Genomic DNA, 19,618 nt, shown 5'->3' with positions numbered 1-19,618 from the left:
AAAACGCAATTGTTTTCAGCCTACAAGAATTCTGACTCTTCTGTTTTTTAAACAGAGAATAAATCTGCTAGATTCTTTAATTTGAGCAAAAAGTCCAAACAATTCAGTAATCGTATATATATATATATATATATGCATCTTTTGTCCCTCATGTACAGCTGTGAACATTTCCAAAGTAGTCCGTCTTCCCCAGTTACAAGTGGTGTAGTACCACTGGCCCCTCCCCATTAATACAAATAATTATAATAAGCTTCCTGAGGATACTTCATACACCCATCGCTGCCTCTCACTCACTCACTCACTCACTCACTCACTCACTCACTCACTCACTCACTCACTCACTCACTCACTCACACATACACACAGACCTAAACCTGGTGGATCATATAAAGCAGCACCTACTCCACAAACAGACTTTTCTCATCATTGACACTGCTCGGGGCCACAGCACTGCAATAATATTCTGACGGGTCGCTGGCGATTGTGCGCCGCCATATTGAGACTTGCATAACGAAACGGTACAGCGCTGTCAGTGCCACAGTAATGATGGTTAAAGGTCACAGTGTTGCATTAATTTCAGGCCCCCTTCATAACTGGCGGTGGTACTCTTGCTCCCCATACTGAGTGACTGTGGCGAGATGGAGCCCTCAGACAGCGACAGAGGGAGTGAGGAGGATATCTGAATTGAACATATACTTGTCTTTTTCCCAGGCTGCTATTTATTTTCAAAATGTTACCATGTTACGGCTGAACTCATCTTTGTTATTTTAAGATTCAACTCATTTGTGTACAGCCGCATATCAAGCGCAAGCTTGTTTTTGCTCTGTTTGTGCTGCGGAAGGAGAGGGGCTGCAGTGGGGCCGCTGCAGAGTGGGCCTTGAAGAACTTAAATTGTCCTGGTTTCAATATCATGGTGCACTTTGACAATGCCAAACTGTCTAATGAGCCTCGGAGCCAAAGATAAATATTTTCTAAGAATGCTCATTATTTTCAATATAGTATCCATTAGATATAAATATAAAGGGGTTCTTCATTAGTGACTGAACACTTTTAATAACTAACATCTCGTTATTATTGATCACATAGACGTGTAACCGCTCTATTTTAATTGTGTGCATGTGGGCCGTCCAGCCCTGTGTGCACACATCCTACTGTCTTTGTGTGTGTGTGTGTGTGTGTGTGTGTGTGTGTGTGTGTGTGTGTGTGTGTGTGTGTGTGTGTGTGTGTGTGTGTGTGTGTGTGTGTGTGTGTGTGTGTGTGTGTGTGTGTGTGTTCTGTGGTGCGTGTCTTCACCTTGACCTCTTGTGCCCACTCAGTGTTGCTCATTTCTCACCACCACAACCTCTGACAGTAACAAGAAACACACACATACACATGCTCACTTACAGCAGGAAAAAATAATATGCAGAGGTGTGCCACCATATACTGCGTATATATTTTTCTCATTCTTTTTTAATAAAAAATGCTGTGTTTAGTCCACTTGTCAATGCTTGTATTGACAGCACACAGCGGAACTGACAGGCAGGTTGCCGGGTGGGTGGACAGGTGGAAAAACTTCTAAATTGGGTGTCAGTGAGAATAATTCACTCCGCCTTGTGGAGACGTGAATTAAAGGCTATCATGGAGAGCTCTTTTTACGACCCGCTGTGGAGTTTTAAATATTAAAAACGACAGTAATGTTGTGCGATTAAAAATCCCCTTCTGTACTTGTGGATTCACCATTCTTTCCCTGTACTCTCCCGTTCTCCTCTCCTACCATCCGACTCGTCCCCGCTAGGGCTAACTGGGGAGATAAAGTCATTTGGCAAGGCATTGTGCGTGTGTGTGTGTGCTTGTGTGTGAGAGGTTATTTCCAGGTGCAATACTCTAAAGTGCCATCCATTATGAAGTTCGCTTTGAACACTCCTCATCCCCGTACTCACTCCTCTGTCCTCATTTTCTTGTTCATTTTTCCGCCTTCCTGGCCGAGGTTGTTATAGGCAATTAAGACACATTGCCGTTGTGTGCGCATTACTGCACATCCTTACCTCCTCTGGACCTAAACAATAGAAAGCATGTAGCGGGATTAGGTACCATTAGGTAACATTTAGGTACCAAAAATCTAAAGTGGATATTAGAGAGGTTGTTTTTGTGTCAGTGTTAACAGGGAGAAATGTGTTTTTGCACGTTTGTGTCTACTCTGGTTTTGGTTTGAACCTTTTACCGACCACAGTTTATTGCCTGTCAGGTCGGCTTACAGCATGAGAGGTATATTATCTCATTCATAAATGTGCACGTCACGTTATTACTTGACCACCAGAGTTCAACAATTCAACCGCAATAATCATAAAATCCCAACAGTTGCAGCAAAACAGTTTTCAAAGGAAGAGAATGGAAGGTCCTGGTGATTATGCAGCTTAACATTCTCTTAAATGCTGCTATGGCTGTGACGTTGAATCAGTCCGCCTCCGGTCAGACTTATGTACTACCAGAAAATCGCCACCTAAACTTCATCCATGTTTTGATTGGTGTTGCAATTGATAATTCAAATGAACTAAATGCGCAATAGGATGAAATGTGTATCTTGATCTGTAATCTGTCAAGGGAAAAGGCCTGAATTAAAGTTGGATGCCGATAGGAGGTGAATACTATCTGTTGCCTGTAATTAAATGGCACATGTGTTTCAGCTTAGCCGTTGGAATCCAACAGTACCTGAATGGCTCGTGTGGGTCTGTCTTGTGTGGGAATCAGCCCCCTGAACCATTCTCAGAAAAACAATAAAATGGAGTCTGACAGAGTTAATAAGACACTTAATACCGGTGGATAAGACTACAGGTATTAAGGATGCACATTATAATAACCACCCTGCCCCCCATCCGAGTTATGATTTCAGTGTTATGCGTGTTTGTATGTGAGTGCATATTGCAGCAGTGTGTTGTGTTGAAGCCAACCTGCGGGGCGTTCCCACAAAGACACACACACACTCATTGACCCTCCCCTGCTCTCACACACTCACACACTCTCATGGTGATTTACTGGTTAGTGTGATGTGGGTCGCTGTTCTGCAGACAGATAAAAAGCTTGCTATCCTTTTCACGTAGTGATACCCACAATCTGAAGGAAGTGTAAACACAAACCGTCCTTACACAAAAGAATGCAGTCAGGCTTCAGGTCCAATGAAGCAGAACTTTTGAAAGAAAAGCCAGGAGCTGTGATGCTTCGCCCCGTGTTTCTCTGCACGCAGTCCGAGGTGGCATCTGGACGACTTCTATTACAGCGAGAAGAAGAAAACACCATCTTTTGCAATCTCATCCCAGTGATAAGTTTCAGCTTTTTGTAATCAGCTGCTTGATAAACACAAAATCCATGTGACTGGACATCGGTGGAGGAGAACACTGATTGCAAACACACAGAAACCAGCACACTCACACACGCACACTGGTGCAGAACCACAACCACACACAACAAATAGTACACAACGTAGTCTCCAGGTCCACGGACTTGATTCTGCATGCATTGAGGCTCTTTATCAAAATTAGATAAACTTGGAACAATTTCCGAGGTAATGTGCTTTACCCCCCCCCCCCCCCCCCCCCCTCTCTGGATCTCTCTTAGTTCAATGGTTATCAGCTTTTACCCAGAACATGGAGCTGCAACCGGTCCGGCAGCAGCCATGAGAAGCCTCTGAGGCCTGACACCTCACAGTGACCACCCCAAGGTGCTGATACGGAGTTTCACCGTCGTCATCATCACCACGGTCTCCACGGCCATCAGCGCGGACCGGTGACAGGCGATCATCACTTTCCTCCTGCTAATACCATCAACGTAGAGGCCAAAGGCAGGAGGGATGAGGGGGTCGTTACACTTGATGATGTCGGCAGAAGAGATTGTGGGGACGTGGCTTGTGTGGCCAGCCCAAGTGGGCGATTTAGGAGTTATTTATGCTGTCATATATGGAGCCGATGGGTGTAACCAGAACAATCATTGAAGTTTTCCCCGCCCCTCTGTGGTTTTGCACTCAGGGAGCTGTAGCAGTTTTAAGTCAACCTCTCAGGGTCGGCGCTGGCCTCCAACCCGACTGCATCGCCACGCAGTATTTAAGAGCGGGAGGAATCGCTCACCGGTGTTGTTGCAGTAGATTACTATAAATCCAGCACAAGAAGCCCCCCCCCCTCCAGCTGGGAGCGTAAGGGCTGCCGGAGCCGAGCGCGAGAGGAGCGCCGCAGGCGGGATGCGGAGGGGCGGCCGCACACCGAGCTGAAGGTCGTGCCCGGTGTGTTCGGGCAGCATGTGCTGTGTTAGGACACAAACTGGACATTTTACTCTTTGCCAGGTGCCCTTTGATATTTTCTCTTAAATGTTTTTATATTGTATTTTTCTGCTGCAGAAATGTGACATGAACTGGCCGGTTTGTGCTGGACTAACTTAAGCTTGAATAGGATCCCCTAATACGTACTATCAATGTGTGCAAGTATATACAAGATTAAATTGAATTTCAAGAACACCACCACAGCCCATTATGTTGTCATTATTCTCTTTTTAATAGCTGTGCAGAGGGATTTGTAGTCACCCCTTCAGAGAGTTAGTTACCTGCGGGGAATCTTTTGGTTTGCTACTGGATTAGTTCATGCCCCGACACACCCTCCCCCACCCCCCTCACTGATAATGTCCTCTGAGTAGACAATCAGCAGGAAATACAACCTCTGTTACATGCTGGGCTTTGTCCATTTTTCCAACAGAAAAACAGCAAAGCCGAGACATTCAGGTCCTCATATCACATCTGTGTCCACCACGTGGACTTGAATAGTCTTTATCTGGCCTGTTTGTACCTCTGCTGCTCAAACCATCTACAGGTTTATTACTATTAGGGCCTGAGCCGACTGAAAGTCGGGGGAAAGCCTTATTGTGGTTCGAAGAATTTCTTTATGTTGTTACTCTCTGAATATGTGGAAACCAGCAGAATAAATTAAGACTCCTTTCAGTGCTTTCAAACTCAATTATTCTATTAGGGGAGGCAATTTAAATGCACACAGTAGTCTGAGAGTGAACCACACAGATGGACTTCTGCAGCCATATGGGTAGTACACCACACCCGCACAGGCCCACACACACACACACACAGTTGATGGTTAGTAGCACCTATATGTCAAGGTGGATTGGGGGGGGGGGCTCTGATCTGTTCCAGATGTGTGTGTGTGTGCGTGTGTGCGCCTGTATGTTGGGTGGATTGAATTGCTGAATCTTTATCTGACTCCATTCTTGTCTTATTTCTTCATTTTGCGCGCGCGTGTGTGTGTGTGTGTGTGTGTGTGTGTGTGTGTGTGTGTGTGTGTGTGTGTGTGTGTGTGTGTGTGTGTGTGTGTGTGTGTGTGTGTGTGTGTGTGTGTGTGTGTGTGCGTGCGCGCCTTAGAGAGGCTGATCCAGTGTATAGGATATTGGATTTGGCAGTATGGAATTTAGTTAATTCCTCCAGCTAGTCTTCTAGCTTGATTAAATAATCGCTGATTTAATGCAAGTCAGTGCGTCTATCAATGCAAGTGTGTGTCTCTGCGTGTTTAAAGCAAGGCTGACTTACTCTTTAAGTGAATTAAATGTAATTTCGTTTTGAAATACTTTGTTTAGAAAGCCCTCGCCTTTAGTATTTATCTTAGACCACAGAGCGCCTCAATCTATTTCTCTGTGATCTTTCTTAAGTTCTCTCTTTCTCTGCAGTTTTTCCTCTACACATTTCTCCTTTTTTTGCCACTTAGCACCAAGGTTGACAGCACTTTGGGATTTGAAATGTTGATGTGTTTAGTTTGCTTTAACCAAACACAGTGTGCAAGATAGAAAATCTGGATGTTTTTGCAAACTGAATGCATCGTTGTGACCCGTCTTGTCGACACAATCTCAAACATTGGCACTTCCACTTGTGCCGTCGGCTCAGAGCATTGGGAAATACTTTTCTTATGTCCTTGACAACAAAGGTATTCAAATAGCTGTATTGACTATGGATATTGGACATTTTAAAACCTGGTTGCTCTTGCTTAGACCACCAATCTGCCTCTCCAGACTAGTTAAAGGGAAGCTGTAGCACCACTGCAGGTTGAAGATGCCCACGCACAGTGGTTGCATTGGTTGGAAGCTAAAATAAATGCGAGGGGCTCGGCACAGAAACCTAAATAAGTTGACGCTTATCTGTTTCGGCCATCTCCCCCGTTAAGATGTGAAAGAGCATGCAGTGTAAACAGTTAAATGACATCTGTAAATGGATGGCTTCAGCAGTAGAAGGGCTCAGCCACTGTGCGGTTACACCATCTGTTTTCATGTAGGATAAAAATGTAATTCCCCAGAATGAAGTTATAATTTATACTTTTTATGAGTAGTCACGAGAAAGCCACTGAGAAACGGCTCACAACGTGTTTGAATTTAAAGGATGCCAATCACTTTAACCCATTTAATGAAAAGTCTACAAACAAAGAGTTTTAGAGCCGTTCACAGACACGGAGACAGACACAAGGGGGGAAAAAAAGCTCTCTGTTAAAGCAGTTTGTGCGTTGTAGCTGATGATGAAAGCCATTAAACCCATAAATGCTGTTTGATGTGCAGTCTGCCACAGAGTAGATTGTAGTCCTGATTTCTGCGCCCCCCTCGTGAGCACTGTGAGAAATCCGGCGATTTAAACTACTTGCCACTCGCTGTATTTTAATGCACCCACATTGTTTACACCGGCCTTTTCAACAGGAGATTGAACCATCCGTTATTTACGCATTCCAGTACACAGAAGTCAGGACATTGCTCAGTTGGTACATGGCCTGGTCATGATACGCCAGTGTTTACATTGTTTGCTCAAATACACACCCTGCTAAGAAACATCACTTTGTATCCAAACATCAAGTTTAAAGTTTGTGTGCTTGATTAGGAGGAAGTTGATAAAGACTTTAATTTCCTGATTAATGAATGTGTGTGTGTGTGTGTGTGTGTGTGTGTGTGTGTGTGTGTGTGTGTGTGTGTGTGTGTGTGTGTGTGTGTGTCAGAGGGCGTTATTGGCGGTGCCCGTTGAACGGTATCATAGGCCGCAGATAAATAGATGTCGTTAAGAGCGGAGCTCTAATTACCTGCAGCCCTCCTCTGTAGGCTGAGGTGAGTGGGAGAGGATAGGTATACGTCATCCATCAGAAAGAACACACACACGCTGTAAACAAACACCAGTACACACAGCAGCACACATGTAAGATTTCGTCCCACTTACAGCAAGCGCGTGTTTAACTGTGGACGTATAGAGCCGAGTGTGTGCAGGCCAACCAGCCGATGATTGAAAGGGAAGTTAAAGATCATGAGTCACATTTTTGTCATGTGTGTGATTGTGTGTCCGTCCGTGTGCGCGTTCATAAAGGCGGTGGGGCCTTTACCTGTACTTTCTTGTGTAATTGACACTTGACACTTTGCTCTCCTAACGACACACAAATGCACACACTCTTTGATACCCTATGTATTGGCGTTTTTGGAGTAGCCAACCTTCACCCAGCACACACACGCGCACACACACACACATCTTGGTTTGCGGCCCCTGATCCAAATCTTGCATGCCTTCATTAGCCAGGGGAAGCAAATATGTGCAGGTGTGTGCGTGTCTGTGTGTTAATGTGAGTGTGTGTGTGTGTTGCGATGAGGGGCAGCTGTGGGGCCATATGTGAGTGATTTGGGTGCTCAGAGGGAAACTGAGTTCTGATGACAGATGCAGTGTTTGGCTTGCAACACTAGACACACACACTAGTTCACTAACACACACACACACTCATGCACAGAAACAGGAAACGTACATCAATCAATCACCTGGCTCTGTCTCTCTACATGTGGTGACCGTATGTTGTGCGCACACACACACACACACATATACGGCAGAGGATGTAACTGTTCTGCTGTCCGATGTCCAATGGATGAAAACACATGTAGCATAACGACTCTAATATTAGCTCAGGTGTTTATTACATATAACATCATAAAAAGAGGATGTTCTGTTGTACACATTTTGAGATTCAGAGCCGTCCCAGTGTGAATAAACACATCGCCAGTGTTCCTTTTATATTAAATCCTTGGACAATTTTAAAAGTTTGATTTTGTAATCAAATTCCATTCAGCGTGAAGAATGCCGTCGTAAATGTCTGTTTAGGGGCTAGAGATTAGCAAGGAAACAAAAGAGCTATTAAAGGTCTTCTACACATGTTTAATTGTTTTCCGATCCCTTGCTATTTTTATGCTCATGTTATTTTTTTCTTTTTTGTTAAATCACCTTTGAGGTGACCTACTGCAAGTTCCTTATACATTTTATATATATATATATATATATATAATTATGTTAATTGTGCTGTGATCCTACAGTGCATCAGATTGCAAAAAAGCTGAACAGTGCCGTGTCCACTGGGCTCTTTTGCTTTTGGCTGTCAGCCTGAGACAGATGCTCAATGGAAGTGCTGCTAGTAGCTCCATCTGTAGCTCTGAGAGTACGGACAGCCTTGATTGAAGTGCGGCGCACCTTCGTGAAAAATGAAATGTTCCTAACTTATAGCACTGAGTGCTCTGAACCAAAGACTGTCCTGCCATGAACATAGAACAACAAGAAACCAGTGCTGAAAAGAGGGAACGAGCGAGGGAGATAAACAGATTGGGATAAAAGTGACACTACAAGAAAGAGGGGAGGAGGGGTTTGGGTGCGAGGGGGATCTGGCGCACAAGAGGTCGTTTTTAGAGTCGTACCCATAGGCACAGCACGCAGACGACAACAACAACCCGTGAGGGATTATCAGCGCGGACGTCACAATCAGTGAAGGAAATGTAAAATCGGAAAATGAGGATTGGATGGGCAACAATGCTGAGATATTGAGACAATTTAAGAATTAATGCAGGGGGCAAGAAATGGTGGAATAGACCGGCGGATGGAGAGGGAGAGAAACAGACGGGGCCGTGGAGGAGAAAGATGAGGTGTGCTGTCTTCTCAGGGTCATAAAGGTGGTGAATGGGGCCAGAGACTTAATGGGATGGAGAAACGTTGTGATTGGCTCATTACTGTGATGGAGCACGTTGCCACGACAATTGGCCTTTTCACCCCCCTACAACCTCACCCTCCTTCTTTGCACACACTACTTTTTTTATGCACCAGTACTCCATAAACCACAGAGGTGTGTGTGTGTGTGTGTGTGTGCGCTCTAAAACAGTAAAAGTTGCCTGTAAAGTGCATCCTGCACTTGAGATATACGCATAAACACTTAATGCTTCAAGGTGAAGAAGGCGTTACTACTTTTTGTCCATCACATCCAGTAGCAGTTGCCCGGCCACATATTTTAAACACAAACCCGGGATTCAACGCAACAAGAAGTTGCATTGAAAGTATCTTGTGTTTTATTAACCTCGTTCCCCACAGAAGGAATCTGTGTAGAGCAGAACAATGGTCTCAATAGGATTTCCCATTAGGCATGATAAATGAGAGCACATCATCCCCGTGCCACCAAGCCAATCTGTTTCCTCTCTCCCTGCTGACCTTACGTCAACGGTGTGAATATTAAAAAGGTATCAAGACTAGAGTCTGCTTTTTCAGTACCCCCCCCCCCCCCCCCTCCCCTCCCTCCCTCTGTTCTCTCTTTGACTTTGCAGCGTTCCGTAAGTTTTCTTCATCGGTCTTCATTTTTCCTTCACGCTCTAACGTTGTCCTTCCTTCTCCTCCCGCAGCGTCGCAGAGGCAGCGGGGTCTTCTGTGCAAACTGTCTGACCACCAAGACGTCGCTGTGGAGGAAGAACTCGAACGGAGGATACGTCTGCAACGCGTGCGGTTTATACCAAAAGCTACACTCGGTAGGTCACAGGGTTACAGGGCGTTTCTGTTTGTCATCCTATTTTATTAGGATGTCCTTTCAAACAAATTAGACGAGACGCAAGAAGGAAGCTGTACATTTAAAAGACAAATATATATATAGAAGGACAGAGAGGAATCCCTAGAAGTGAGCTGTAACTCAAGTGAATCATCACACAAAAGGTGATTTGCTTTGAGGGTTCCTATATGCACGTAGGAGACCTACAAACACTCATAAAGGTTGTACTGGATCAGGAACACAGTCCTTCAGACTATTTTATAGACTGTGCTGTTTTAATACATCCACGAGGTGATCTTGACCACTAATTATCATTCCTCCTGTCGGCCCGATTAGAATCCCACGCAAATCAAACGGTGCAGTCAAATTGCTGCATACTTTCTGTTCCCGCTGTGAAAACGTAATACAATGGAAAACGCATATTTGATTTAGACGGAGGTGGGCGTTACAGCCCATTTCACCAGTCACTGTGAGCCAGATCCGTGAGAGAGATGACGGAATTAAATAACTTTACCATCTAACCCAGGGGAGCTCTATGGAAATCTCAAATGTAATTAAACTGCATGAATTACAGATAAGAGCCTGGAATTTAGTATACGTTAGAATATACATTTCTCCCTTCATATGTTTCTAAGGAGTTAAAACTATTTTCACACTTCAACATAGCTATTTAACGCAAGAGTTTAGGGCAAATAAGCCCCAACAGGTATATGTGTATATGCCAGATTCATGCTCGCATACTCAGCCTGTAAAATTTCAAAATGAAACTGTTTCAGTGTAATAAATCAGTGTTAGTAAATGCATCAATGGGTCGACCGTGTTACAACCCAGAGATCCGAGCTGCAATTATGGAATGGAGCTTTAAAGACCTTTCGCAGGACGACAAGCCGTGGCGGTTTACTCCTTCCTGCCCCTGCCGATGTCCTCGGGTCAACCCGTTGGTCTCATCTGCTGCTCCGATCACGTCCTAGCCCCCGCTGCTCTTGACAATCTTCACGACAGTCATATTTTATATCCCATAATAAAAGTTTTATATGCTCTACACACATTATTAGAGAGGATAGCAGCTAGTAAAACACTTCAGAGTGAGCGAGGGGAAGGGAGAGTTATGAATACACAGGGAGAAGACGGTAGACGTGAAGGCCGGGAGGGAGGGAGACATGGGATGAGAAAAGGAAGAAAGAGAAGTTGAACATAATGAGTGAGGAAAGATGTAATAAGAGGGGGGGTGGGGAGTTTCAAGAGTTTGAGACTGGGATTGGGAGAAAATGCAGATGTCAAAGTAGAGATGAGTTACCGTAAAGGTGTGCGTTTGCGTGGCAGTTAAGGTGTCTGCCACAAGATTGTAGACACAGTAAAGCTTCAATTGATGAGCATCATTTTTCTATAGACAACCCGATCGATAACTAATAAATGAATTAAATAAATTAAACATAATGTCTTTTATTGCTTCTCGCCTTTTTTCCTCCGCCATCGTTGTACCTTTAATCCAGTCAGACTCCCTTTATTTATTATAATATTACCAGTTCTGCTGCTGAGGGAGGCACCTGTCCAAAAGGCAGGTGTTTTAATGGATCATTGAAACGCAGCGTTGTCCCTCCTGAGGATTTGTGTAGAGCTCGTGTCGGCATGACGACTGTTGATCGTGAAAACGACCGTTGTTCTCATTTGTTTGTTGCAGTAATTGCAGCAGGACACAGCTGGGTTGACCTTAGGCTAGACGCATCTCCCCAACACTTAGCAGCTCTACAGCGACTGATGAGGATCCGGCACACATGAGCACGCTTTTATACACTTTGTAAAGGACCTTGAGTGACACACTTAGTTAGTCACAGACATATACACAAAGGTACACCAACAACCATGAATGCATTCACGCAGATACATCATTTACAGCAGAGACGCAGCAAGGTTTAATACTTTTTCTTTCCTTCAAAGGATTCTTTATGTTTGTATTTCATCTACTTCAAAACTTTTTCATGTTCCTCTATTGTAACTTCTACAGTATCTGCCACGATGTAATTATGTCGAAGGCCACGTGCAAATAATGGATTACTTCATGACAAAGCTCTTAGCATTTTTAACTTTAAGATTTCCATTACACTTTGTTTTTGCTAGAAAAGCTCCTTCAGTTTTCAATTGAGGTTACTAGTTATGCAGAGAAGAGTCCGTTCTTCAATATTGGAAGATAAACAGTTCACTTTATTTTACTTTAGCTAATTTGTCAGGAAATATTTGTGATTTGTGTTTTAGTTTTCTTGGCATGTGTTTAGTGAGACGCAAAAAGCTCATCACCTGGCAATCTTTATTTGTACTTCCTTATTTCCATTGGGAAATTAAATGTGTTTTTAATTCAGCTTTAATTTTGCCTTGAGTATAAATACCGTATACTCAAATAATCTAGAGATTAATTGATGAAATGAAGGCGAGTTTGTGAGGGATCGCTCAGGTTAAAGTTAAAAGTTAAGTTAAAAAACGTGACTTTTAGTCATAACCTCAGATGTAAGCGCTCCCTCTTGTGGTGAGGGCAAAAAAAACAGTCCTCAGAATTGCTGGACAGTTAAGTATTTTATAACTATGTCACGGTTTATTACATTTAGATCAAGATGATTTGAGACTTTTACAACTTTGAAGTAGAAAGTTACGAGTCACTGAGTACCCTTAAATTATTATTAACGGTTCAAACCAAGACAATGAACCCTATTAATCCTCTTCCGCGTTGTTCCTTGTTTTCCTCTATTACAGACACCCAGACCTCTAAACATCATCAAGCAGAACAACGGTGAACAGATCATCCGCCGCCGGACCCGGAAACGCATCAACCCTGATCCGCTTTCCTCTGAGACCCCCGCCCCCAAACAACAACGCATCACCAGCGAGGAGCGGCTGAATGGGGAGGAGTCGGACAGAAGTTTTGCATCAATCAAAAACCAGCAGCCTTCACCTCGCTCGCGCTCACCCCGATCCACTCAAGCCTTCCTAGCCAATCAAACATTGGAGATCCACCGACGAATGCCTCCCCTGCTCCTCCCCTCACATCCCCCCTCCTCATTGGTAGCCGAGGGCAACGGAGGCGTGGTTGAGGGAGGAACAGTGTCAAAAGGAGACGGCGGTAAAGGAGGAGGAGGGTCAGAAAGAGGCAGCCCGATTGAAAAGTACATGCGTCCTGCCAAGCCATCAAGTTATTCCCCTCCCGGATCACCCATCGAAAAGTACCAGTACCCTCTCTTCTCCTTACCGCTTCCATTAACCCTTTCGCCGGATTTGACCCCTGAGTCCGATTGGCTCAGATTCTGGACCAAGTATAAGATGGCGGCTGCCTCCGGGGTTCCTGGCAGCATCAGTAATCTCAGCAGCCCCGGTGGCCTCGGGAATAACGCTCTTTACCTTAGCGCAATGGTGGCTCCAGGGCAGCATCATCAGCAGAGCTACACGGTGCCTTACTGCGCCTCTCCCTTCTCTCCTCTTCCCCCACCGCCAGCCCCTCCCCACTACCCTCCTCCTCCTCTTCACTCTCAAACCTCATCGCCGTCGTTAGAGAACGATGCCCCTTTGGATCTCGCAATAAGACAAAGAGATACAAGTGCTGCAAATGCACAGCTGTCAACAAACGGTCCAGAGAGGAGAAGGCAAGAGGTGCCGGTAGCTGAAAGGTTAAGAGACAACTGGAAGGGAGAGAGAGAGGAAGATGAGGAGAGGATGGAGGAAGGGGGTAGCTCAAAGGAGGAGGTAGGAAGGGAAGAAAAGGATGATTTGACAAAATGTCAGCCAAGTGTCCCGTCGACTCGCGCCATGGTGCACGCGGCCACGCAAGACGAGCTGACCAACCGCTGCCTCCACTGTGGCATCTACTTCCTGGACGAGGTCATGTATGCCCTGCACATGAGTTGCCATGGCGACCAGGGACCATACCAATGCGGTTTTTGCCTCCACGTGTGTGTAGATCGCTATGATTTCACCACACACATACAGCGGGGCTTACACAGGTACTCAGACAAAACGCCGCATGAGAAAGGTCCCGAGCAAGATGGCCTCACTCAGGACGTCACACCGATGTCGGAGCAACAGAATGTGACGTCGGGGGAAAACGATAAAGGGGATCCTAGCGAGGTCGCGGATGGAAGCGATGATGTCGTCGGTGTTTGTCCTGACAACCGAGCAGATGGAACTACAGGCAACGAGGCCACGGACGATGAAACAGAAGTTGAAAAGGAAGCCAGAGAGGATCATGACATCACAAACCAGGTGTTGGGAGATGAGATGGTGTCAGAAAGTAATGATGTCATCGCAAAACCCAAGGAGGTAACGACTGTTGCTGAATCTGAAAATGTAGATGAAAACACAGAGTAGTTAATCGGATGCCTTTGACTCACGCAGACCTTTATTGAATGAATAAGCTGTCGGCCTCCGCGTTCCTGGAGGCTAGCTCACGTCACAGTGGGAACTAAATGGAACACATCCTTATGCTGGAAGCACTCGGCTGTCAAATGGTCAAAAATCATTGCAGGATCCTGCTCGACCGCTGCAGGGACAGTTGGGAGAAATAGCCCCCAATCCTACGTTGAGTGACAGCCACGTGACCGCTGGGTGGCAAGCATTCAAAGCCGGAGTCCGGGCACGCAGCCGAAATCACCTTTTTAACAAACAGCCACTTCGTGTGTTTACTGAATCGGAGGGAAGCTCGAGGTTCGACTGCTCTCATTTAGGGTGAGTTTTACGGAGCTCAGCACTTGCACAGCCCCCATACAACAGAGCAAACGAAATATGTAGAAGCAAAACACTTAAACTGAACTGGGCTGGTGTGTTATGCATCGTGCTAACCTGATCCCTGAGCTGGTCCGGTGCATCACCCAGACGGTTTTATCCTGGTACGACCAGATGGGATCTGGGTTATCACTTCCTTCCTTCCATGTGTGTTTCAGACTATTTTATCGCTGTGCAGATGGATCCAAAACCAAAAGTTTATTTTGACTCTTTGAACCTGGTCAGAGTTGGACCAGTTTAATCTGCTGGTTTTACCATGATACGAAACGATCAGGTGGTTTCATTCACTCGTGCCCTTGTTTCTAAAACAACACCGGCTGCAAAGTGGCCCCGACTGTGAGACCGATTTGGGATTGATTTGACCGAGACTTTCTGAACTTCTTGAAGCCAGTTTCAACTGGTGAAACCGGAGAAATCCGGACCGAAGTGTTCTCTCCATCCATTTGGATCAAACCAAGTGACATTATTTTCTACCTTCCTCTGTGCCATCATACTAGCTACGTGCCTGGCTGCCTGCCTAACAGAACATTCATCTATTAACCTGCTTAACATTTATAATGATGATAATGGTAATAATAATAATAATAATGATTATGATGTTATAGGACAATACATGCAATTTGTTACACCCTTTTTCCTATATAATATGTTATTTTCTAAGGGCAAATAATGCTTCTTTTATTTGCAGGAAATGGTACTATACGGATTAGTTTATTTGTGTTTTTCGGTTTTCTTTTGGTCTGGTGTTGCCATGGAGAGTTGTTACATCGATCACGGCCGTCTAACAGAAATGGTACAGCAAAAGACGGGGGTTGCGTGTATGTGTGCATTTGTGTAGTAGCGTTTGTGTGTAAGGAACAAAGGATGTGTCCGTCCCAAAACCGAGGATTTAAACATTATGAAGGCTTGTGCTCGATATATCTGTACTCAGGGGTCACAAGTGTTGCACACCAACCCGCCTGTTTCATAGCATGTGACACGTTTTTTTTTTTTGTTTTTTTTTACAAGTACAGCGGTCTAACGGTTTTGGCATGTTCCATAACATTCTTTCTTATATGTTCCTATTGTGTTCTTTATGTGTCAATAGGTCAAAATGGACTTAGTATGTAACTTTTTTTTCTGTTTGTCTTCACATGGTTTTATAGGGAAACTTACCAGACCTAAACGTTCTCATAAGGATCAATTATTTGCATTAACTGAATGAACTTTTGCTCTGTATTGAGTCTACAGAACTCCTTGCCTACAGCGTTTGACGCAGCCTATCGTGTATATCTGCGAGTGTGAGGTTACCTCTATGTAGCATGTTAGCGTCTTATGAAATCTGCAGAATACGTTGCCTTTTTCTATGGATGGAAGCTGTTCCACTTTTGACCTTAATAATACTGAACAGACACGAGACGTCATTGTAAAGTTACATTTTATATTTCACTGAAGGGAAATGACCATGTTGCTAACTCATCCCACTTCTCTGCCATTCGATACCAATGTTTGGATTCTAAAATGTTCTAAATTAAGAAAAAGACCTGCCTGATACCTCTTCACCGTTTGTTTTCAATAGTCATGACAGGCAGGTCCTCAGAAAAAAGGAGCAACACAGTGGCCATCTTGTTTATTTTTATAAAGAGAGAATCACTCCTTCTGCCTTGCTGCCTTAGTTTGCAAAAAAAAAATGAAATCACCAAGAGACTCTTTGAAAGAAGTGTTAGTAGGCCAAAAGAAAGACAAGAAGCAAGAAAGAATGAGAACAAGATATTTTTCTATGCTTATCCAAGAGACAAGAATGAAAAATGTTCCGCCTAGTGCCTGTTAACTTGTACAGTTTTTCTAACAAGTGTAACTTTCTGTGTCTAAAAGTATTGTCATCAGTCGGCTGATGAGACTCACGAGAAGTCTGACTGCTATATTTAATTCCCACGTACCGATACTATCATTATAATGCTTGATTGTCTGCTGTCTGGTTGATCAAATACTTATTATTTCTAAGTATTTTCAGCCTATGGGAAGATCTGTATGAGCATTTAAAAAATGAAGTTGGTTGCTATGGTAACTTTCAATCGCTAGTTATCTGGATGTAATTTTCTGCATGTATGTACACGAGTCTGTGGAAATGCTGAGACACACAGTACGCCTTGGTACCTTTAGTGTGAAAGTTGTTCTGTACTGTGGGTTTATATGCAGATGAATTATGACACGCAGTCAAGGTACCAGAAGGCCCAAATCATGGTAAATGTTTCCGTCTGCATTTTTGTTCTCTAAAGAGTTTGCTTAAAATCTTTACCATTCATGACTCTTCACACCGATGAAACTAATTCAAAAATGATGATTATGTAAAGAGAATCTGATTCAAATGGTGTTCAATCTATAGGAAATATCTTGTGCCAATGTGTTTAAGTTTATTTTATGTTTTTGGGGCTGCTAGCATAATGAAATCTGTTTACATTTGAAAATGTAGCAAAAGAAAAGAAGCAGGAATGAAGCAGTGCTTCCTTAAAAACCAGAACAAAAGGAAGGGCCGGCGGAGATGGATAGAACGGTGCCTTTGAAGAAAATATGAGCAGACGGTAGATAAAGAGTAGCTAACAAATCTAGGTTAATGGATCCATTTAGCCTTTCCTCTGTTGTCTTGTATCCGTGTCATCTAATTTGACCAAGACTTCTCCATCTCATCTTTCCTCATATCTGAGCACCTGTTTCTCCAACCCACTGACTCCCTCCTCTCTTCTCCCGAGTAATGCACGTGGGACGGTATTTTGGTAATTCGGTCATGCTGTTGCTGACTGGCAACAGATTTACCCCAGAACTGACAACCTTTGTGCTCGTGTTTACCTTGCTGAGTTGCATCCCACTCAAATGGGCCGTGGGTTTGTTGAAAGAAATCTCAGATACTTGGCGAAACAAAGTTTTCAGATTTAGGTCAATTTGTTTGCCAATGGGACTCATCTAAGATACGTATTCCAAAAATGTCCTCCTTTAAACAATGAAACGTCCTTTTGCTAAAGATTGTAGGGGGATTTCTAGGAAAAGTAGGGCAAAGATATAAAAAACTGGATGAACTATTTATGTTCAATCGGAGTGATTCTGATGCCAAAATGTTTTAGTAGTAATCTTTTGAAACTTTCTAAGTAAAAAGAAAACGGCCTTGATAGAAGAAAAAAAATGCTCAAACACACACTTTTCATATAGTTGGTGCTCTGCAGAACCGTTTTCTATCCAGATGTCTTCTTCAGTGTTTATGCCAGCTTAGCATTAACGTCTCCCAAAGGTCAAGGAAGGACACCGCTTATGTCAACCATGCGTTTGTTGATGATGAGAACATTTCAGCTGGCTGTGTATGAAAATAGACAACATCATTGTTTATACTAATCCTGCAGTACACACTTAACGCCGGTGTTTTGGGTTTGATGGTATTCTACATCAGCGTTTACATGGGGGGGGATGGGGAGGTGGGGGGGGTTGACAAGTGTTCATTTTTGTCTTTCTCAGCATGCGTGGTGGAGAAGCATGCTGTTGCTTGCACTCCAGTTATTATGTTCTCATTGCAAAGGAACACAGAGACGCACGTTGGCTTGAGTGTACATTTTGGGGATGCACAGTAATAATCATGGGAGACAAGGGAGCTACAGGCCAGTTTACTATTGGTCAGACACACATGCATGAACACACATCGACTATGTACATTTAACCAATATATTTTACTAGAATTTTGTCTCCTTTTAAGTTGTATGGCTTTGATATCATGTTTTGTTTCTTTAGGTTATTTTCTTTCTCATGTGTTTTATTCCGAACTCTTTCTGTACGTTATGTTTTCTGGTTTCATTTCATGCGAAAATGATATTTCAACATTTTTTTTGACCGCCAAGAAAAAGTTTGTTACACAGCTAAACTTGAAGAATAATGTTGACGATGATGACGATAATAATTAATAAAAGTAATAACAAACATACTGAAAAGGGGCAATATGAGTGGTTCATTCGTGAGTGATTTACTGTGACAAAGAGAGGAAGAGAATTAAATCCTGGATCAGGTTGAATCCACTCATCATGTGATCAAAGACTGGATAGATGCAATAGAACGATCCTAAAGCTTTAAACGTATCTCCTGCTGCGCCGCAGCATGTAGCCACGAGCGCCGCCTCTTTTTCCCACTTCACTTTTTCTACTTTACAAGCTTGCTTTTCGTCCTCGTACACGGTCAGTATTGGATTTTTTGCTGCTCACCACGTACCCCGGAGATCAGATGCATGTAGCACCACATCACGCTGTTCGTTTCAAGTGTTTTTTCGAGCAGAACACTCTGATGTGTCGTTAACATCGGCCGTGCTGTTTGACGCTGGTCTTAGGAAAGACAGTGGTTGACATGTTGTAGAGCAATTTATTGTCCCCGGCGGATGGATCCACTTGGTTTACTATAAATTTAGTATTTGATGTACACATGAACATTTTTCTGTACGGTCAACATTTTTTTTTTACAAAAAACAACAAATGTTTGCGTCTCAACATCATTTTAATGTCAACCCTCGTGTCCCTCAGGATACATTTCTATTTTGCCTACCAAGTCAACCAAGGATTTCAATATCCAGATTAGACATAAAATTCACTATTTAAATAGTAATTTACTGCATTTTACAGTCAAAAGGTCAACTCCCCAAACAAGACAATAGGAAGATTTCTCTGACGAAGAGGATTTTACCGACCCGGTCATCTTCCTCTGTCATTACAACGGCACAGAAACTTCCATTTAGTGCAACAGAATATCAATTATTTACATGTTCTGGGGTTACTGTTTATTTCATGGCAAAGACCTGAGAAAGCATTTGGACCTCAGCCAGAGGCTCATTTCTCATCACCGCACACAGAATCTTTTCAGAGGCTGTTTTAATTCTCCCACAATCCTCCTCTGGGCACGGGTACCATGACAGACTTAATCAGAGCAGCGCTGCGATCTGTCAGACTTGTAAGACTTGTAATCTTCTCGTCTATACAATGTTCAGCATTATCAATCTATCTTTGTGTTCAGAAGATGAACGCTGA

General features: G+C 43.7%; 1 protein-coding gene across 8 annotated transcripts in view; it reads left to right on the top strand.

The window, feature by feature from the left end:
- The window catches only part of trps1 (trichorhinophalangeal syndrome I), an 88,372-nt gene extending 70,627 nt beyond the window's left edge, over window positions 1–17,745 (top strand). For all 8 annotated transcript variants that reach the window (XM_078081432.1, XM_078081431.1, XM_078081434.1 and 5 more), the window contains 2 exons: window positions 9,685–9,807; window positions 12,570–17,745. In XM_078081432.1, coding sequence (XP_077937558.1) covers window positions 9,685–9,807; window positions 12,570–14,174 — 1,728 coding nt within the window. In that variant the 3' untranslated portion in view covers window positions 14,175–17,745. The remainder of the gene's footprint in view (window positions 1–9,684; window positions 9,808–12,569) is intronic.
- The last annotated feature ends 1,873 nt before the right edge of the window (window positions 17,746–19,618 follow it).

The sequence above is a fragment of the Gasterosteus aculeatus genome, chromosome 10, assembly GCF_964276395.1.
Source record: "Gasterosteus aculeatus chromosome 10, fGasAcu3.hap1.1, whole genome shotgun sequence".
NCBI classification, from domain to species: Eukaryota; Metazoa; Chordata; class Actinopteri; order Perciformes; family Gasterosteidae; genus Gasterosteus; species Gasterosteus aculeatus.
Note: the sequence above shows the minus strand (reverse complement) of the source record. Positions and strands in the feature narration are given on the sequence as shown.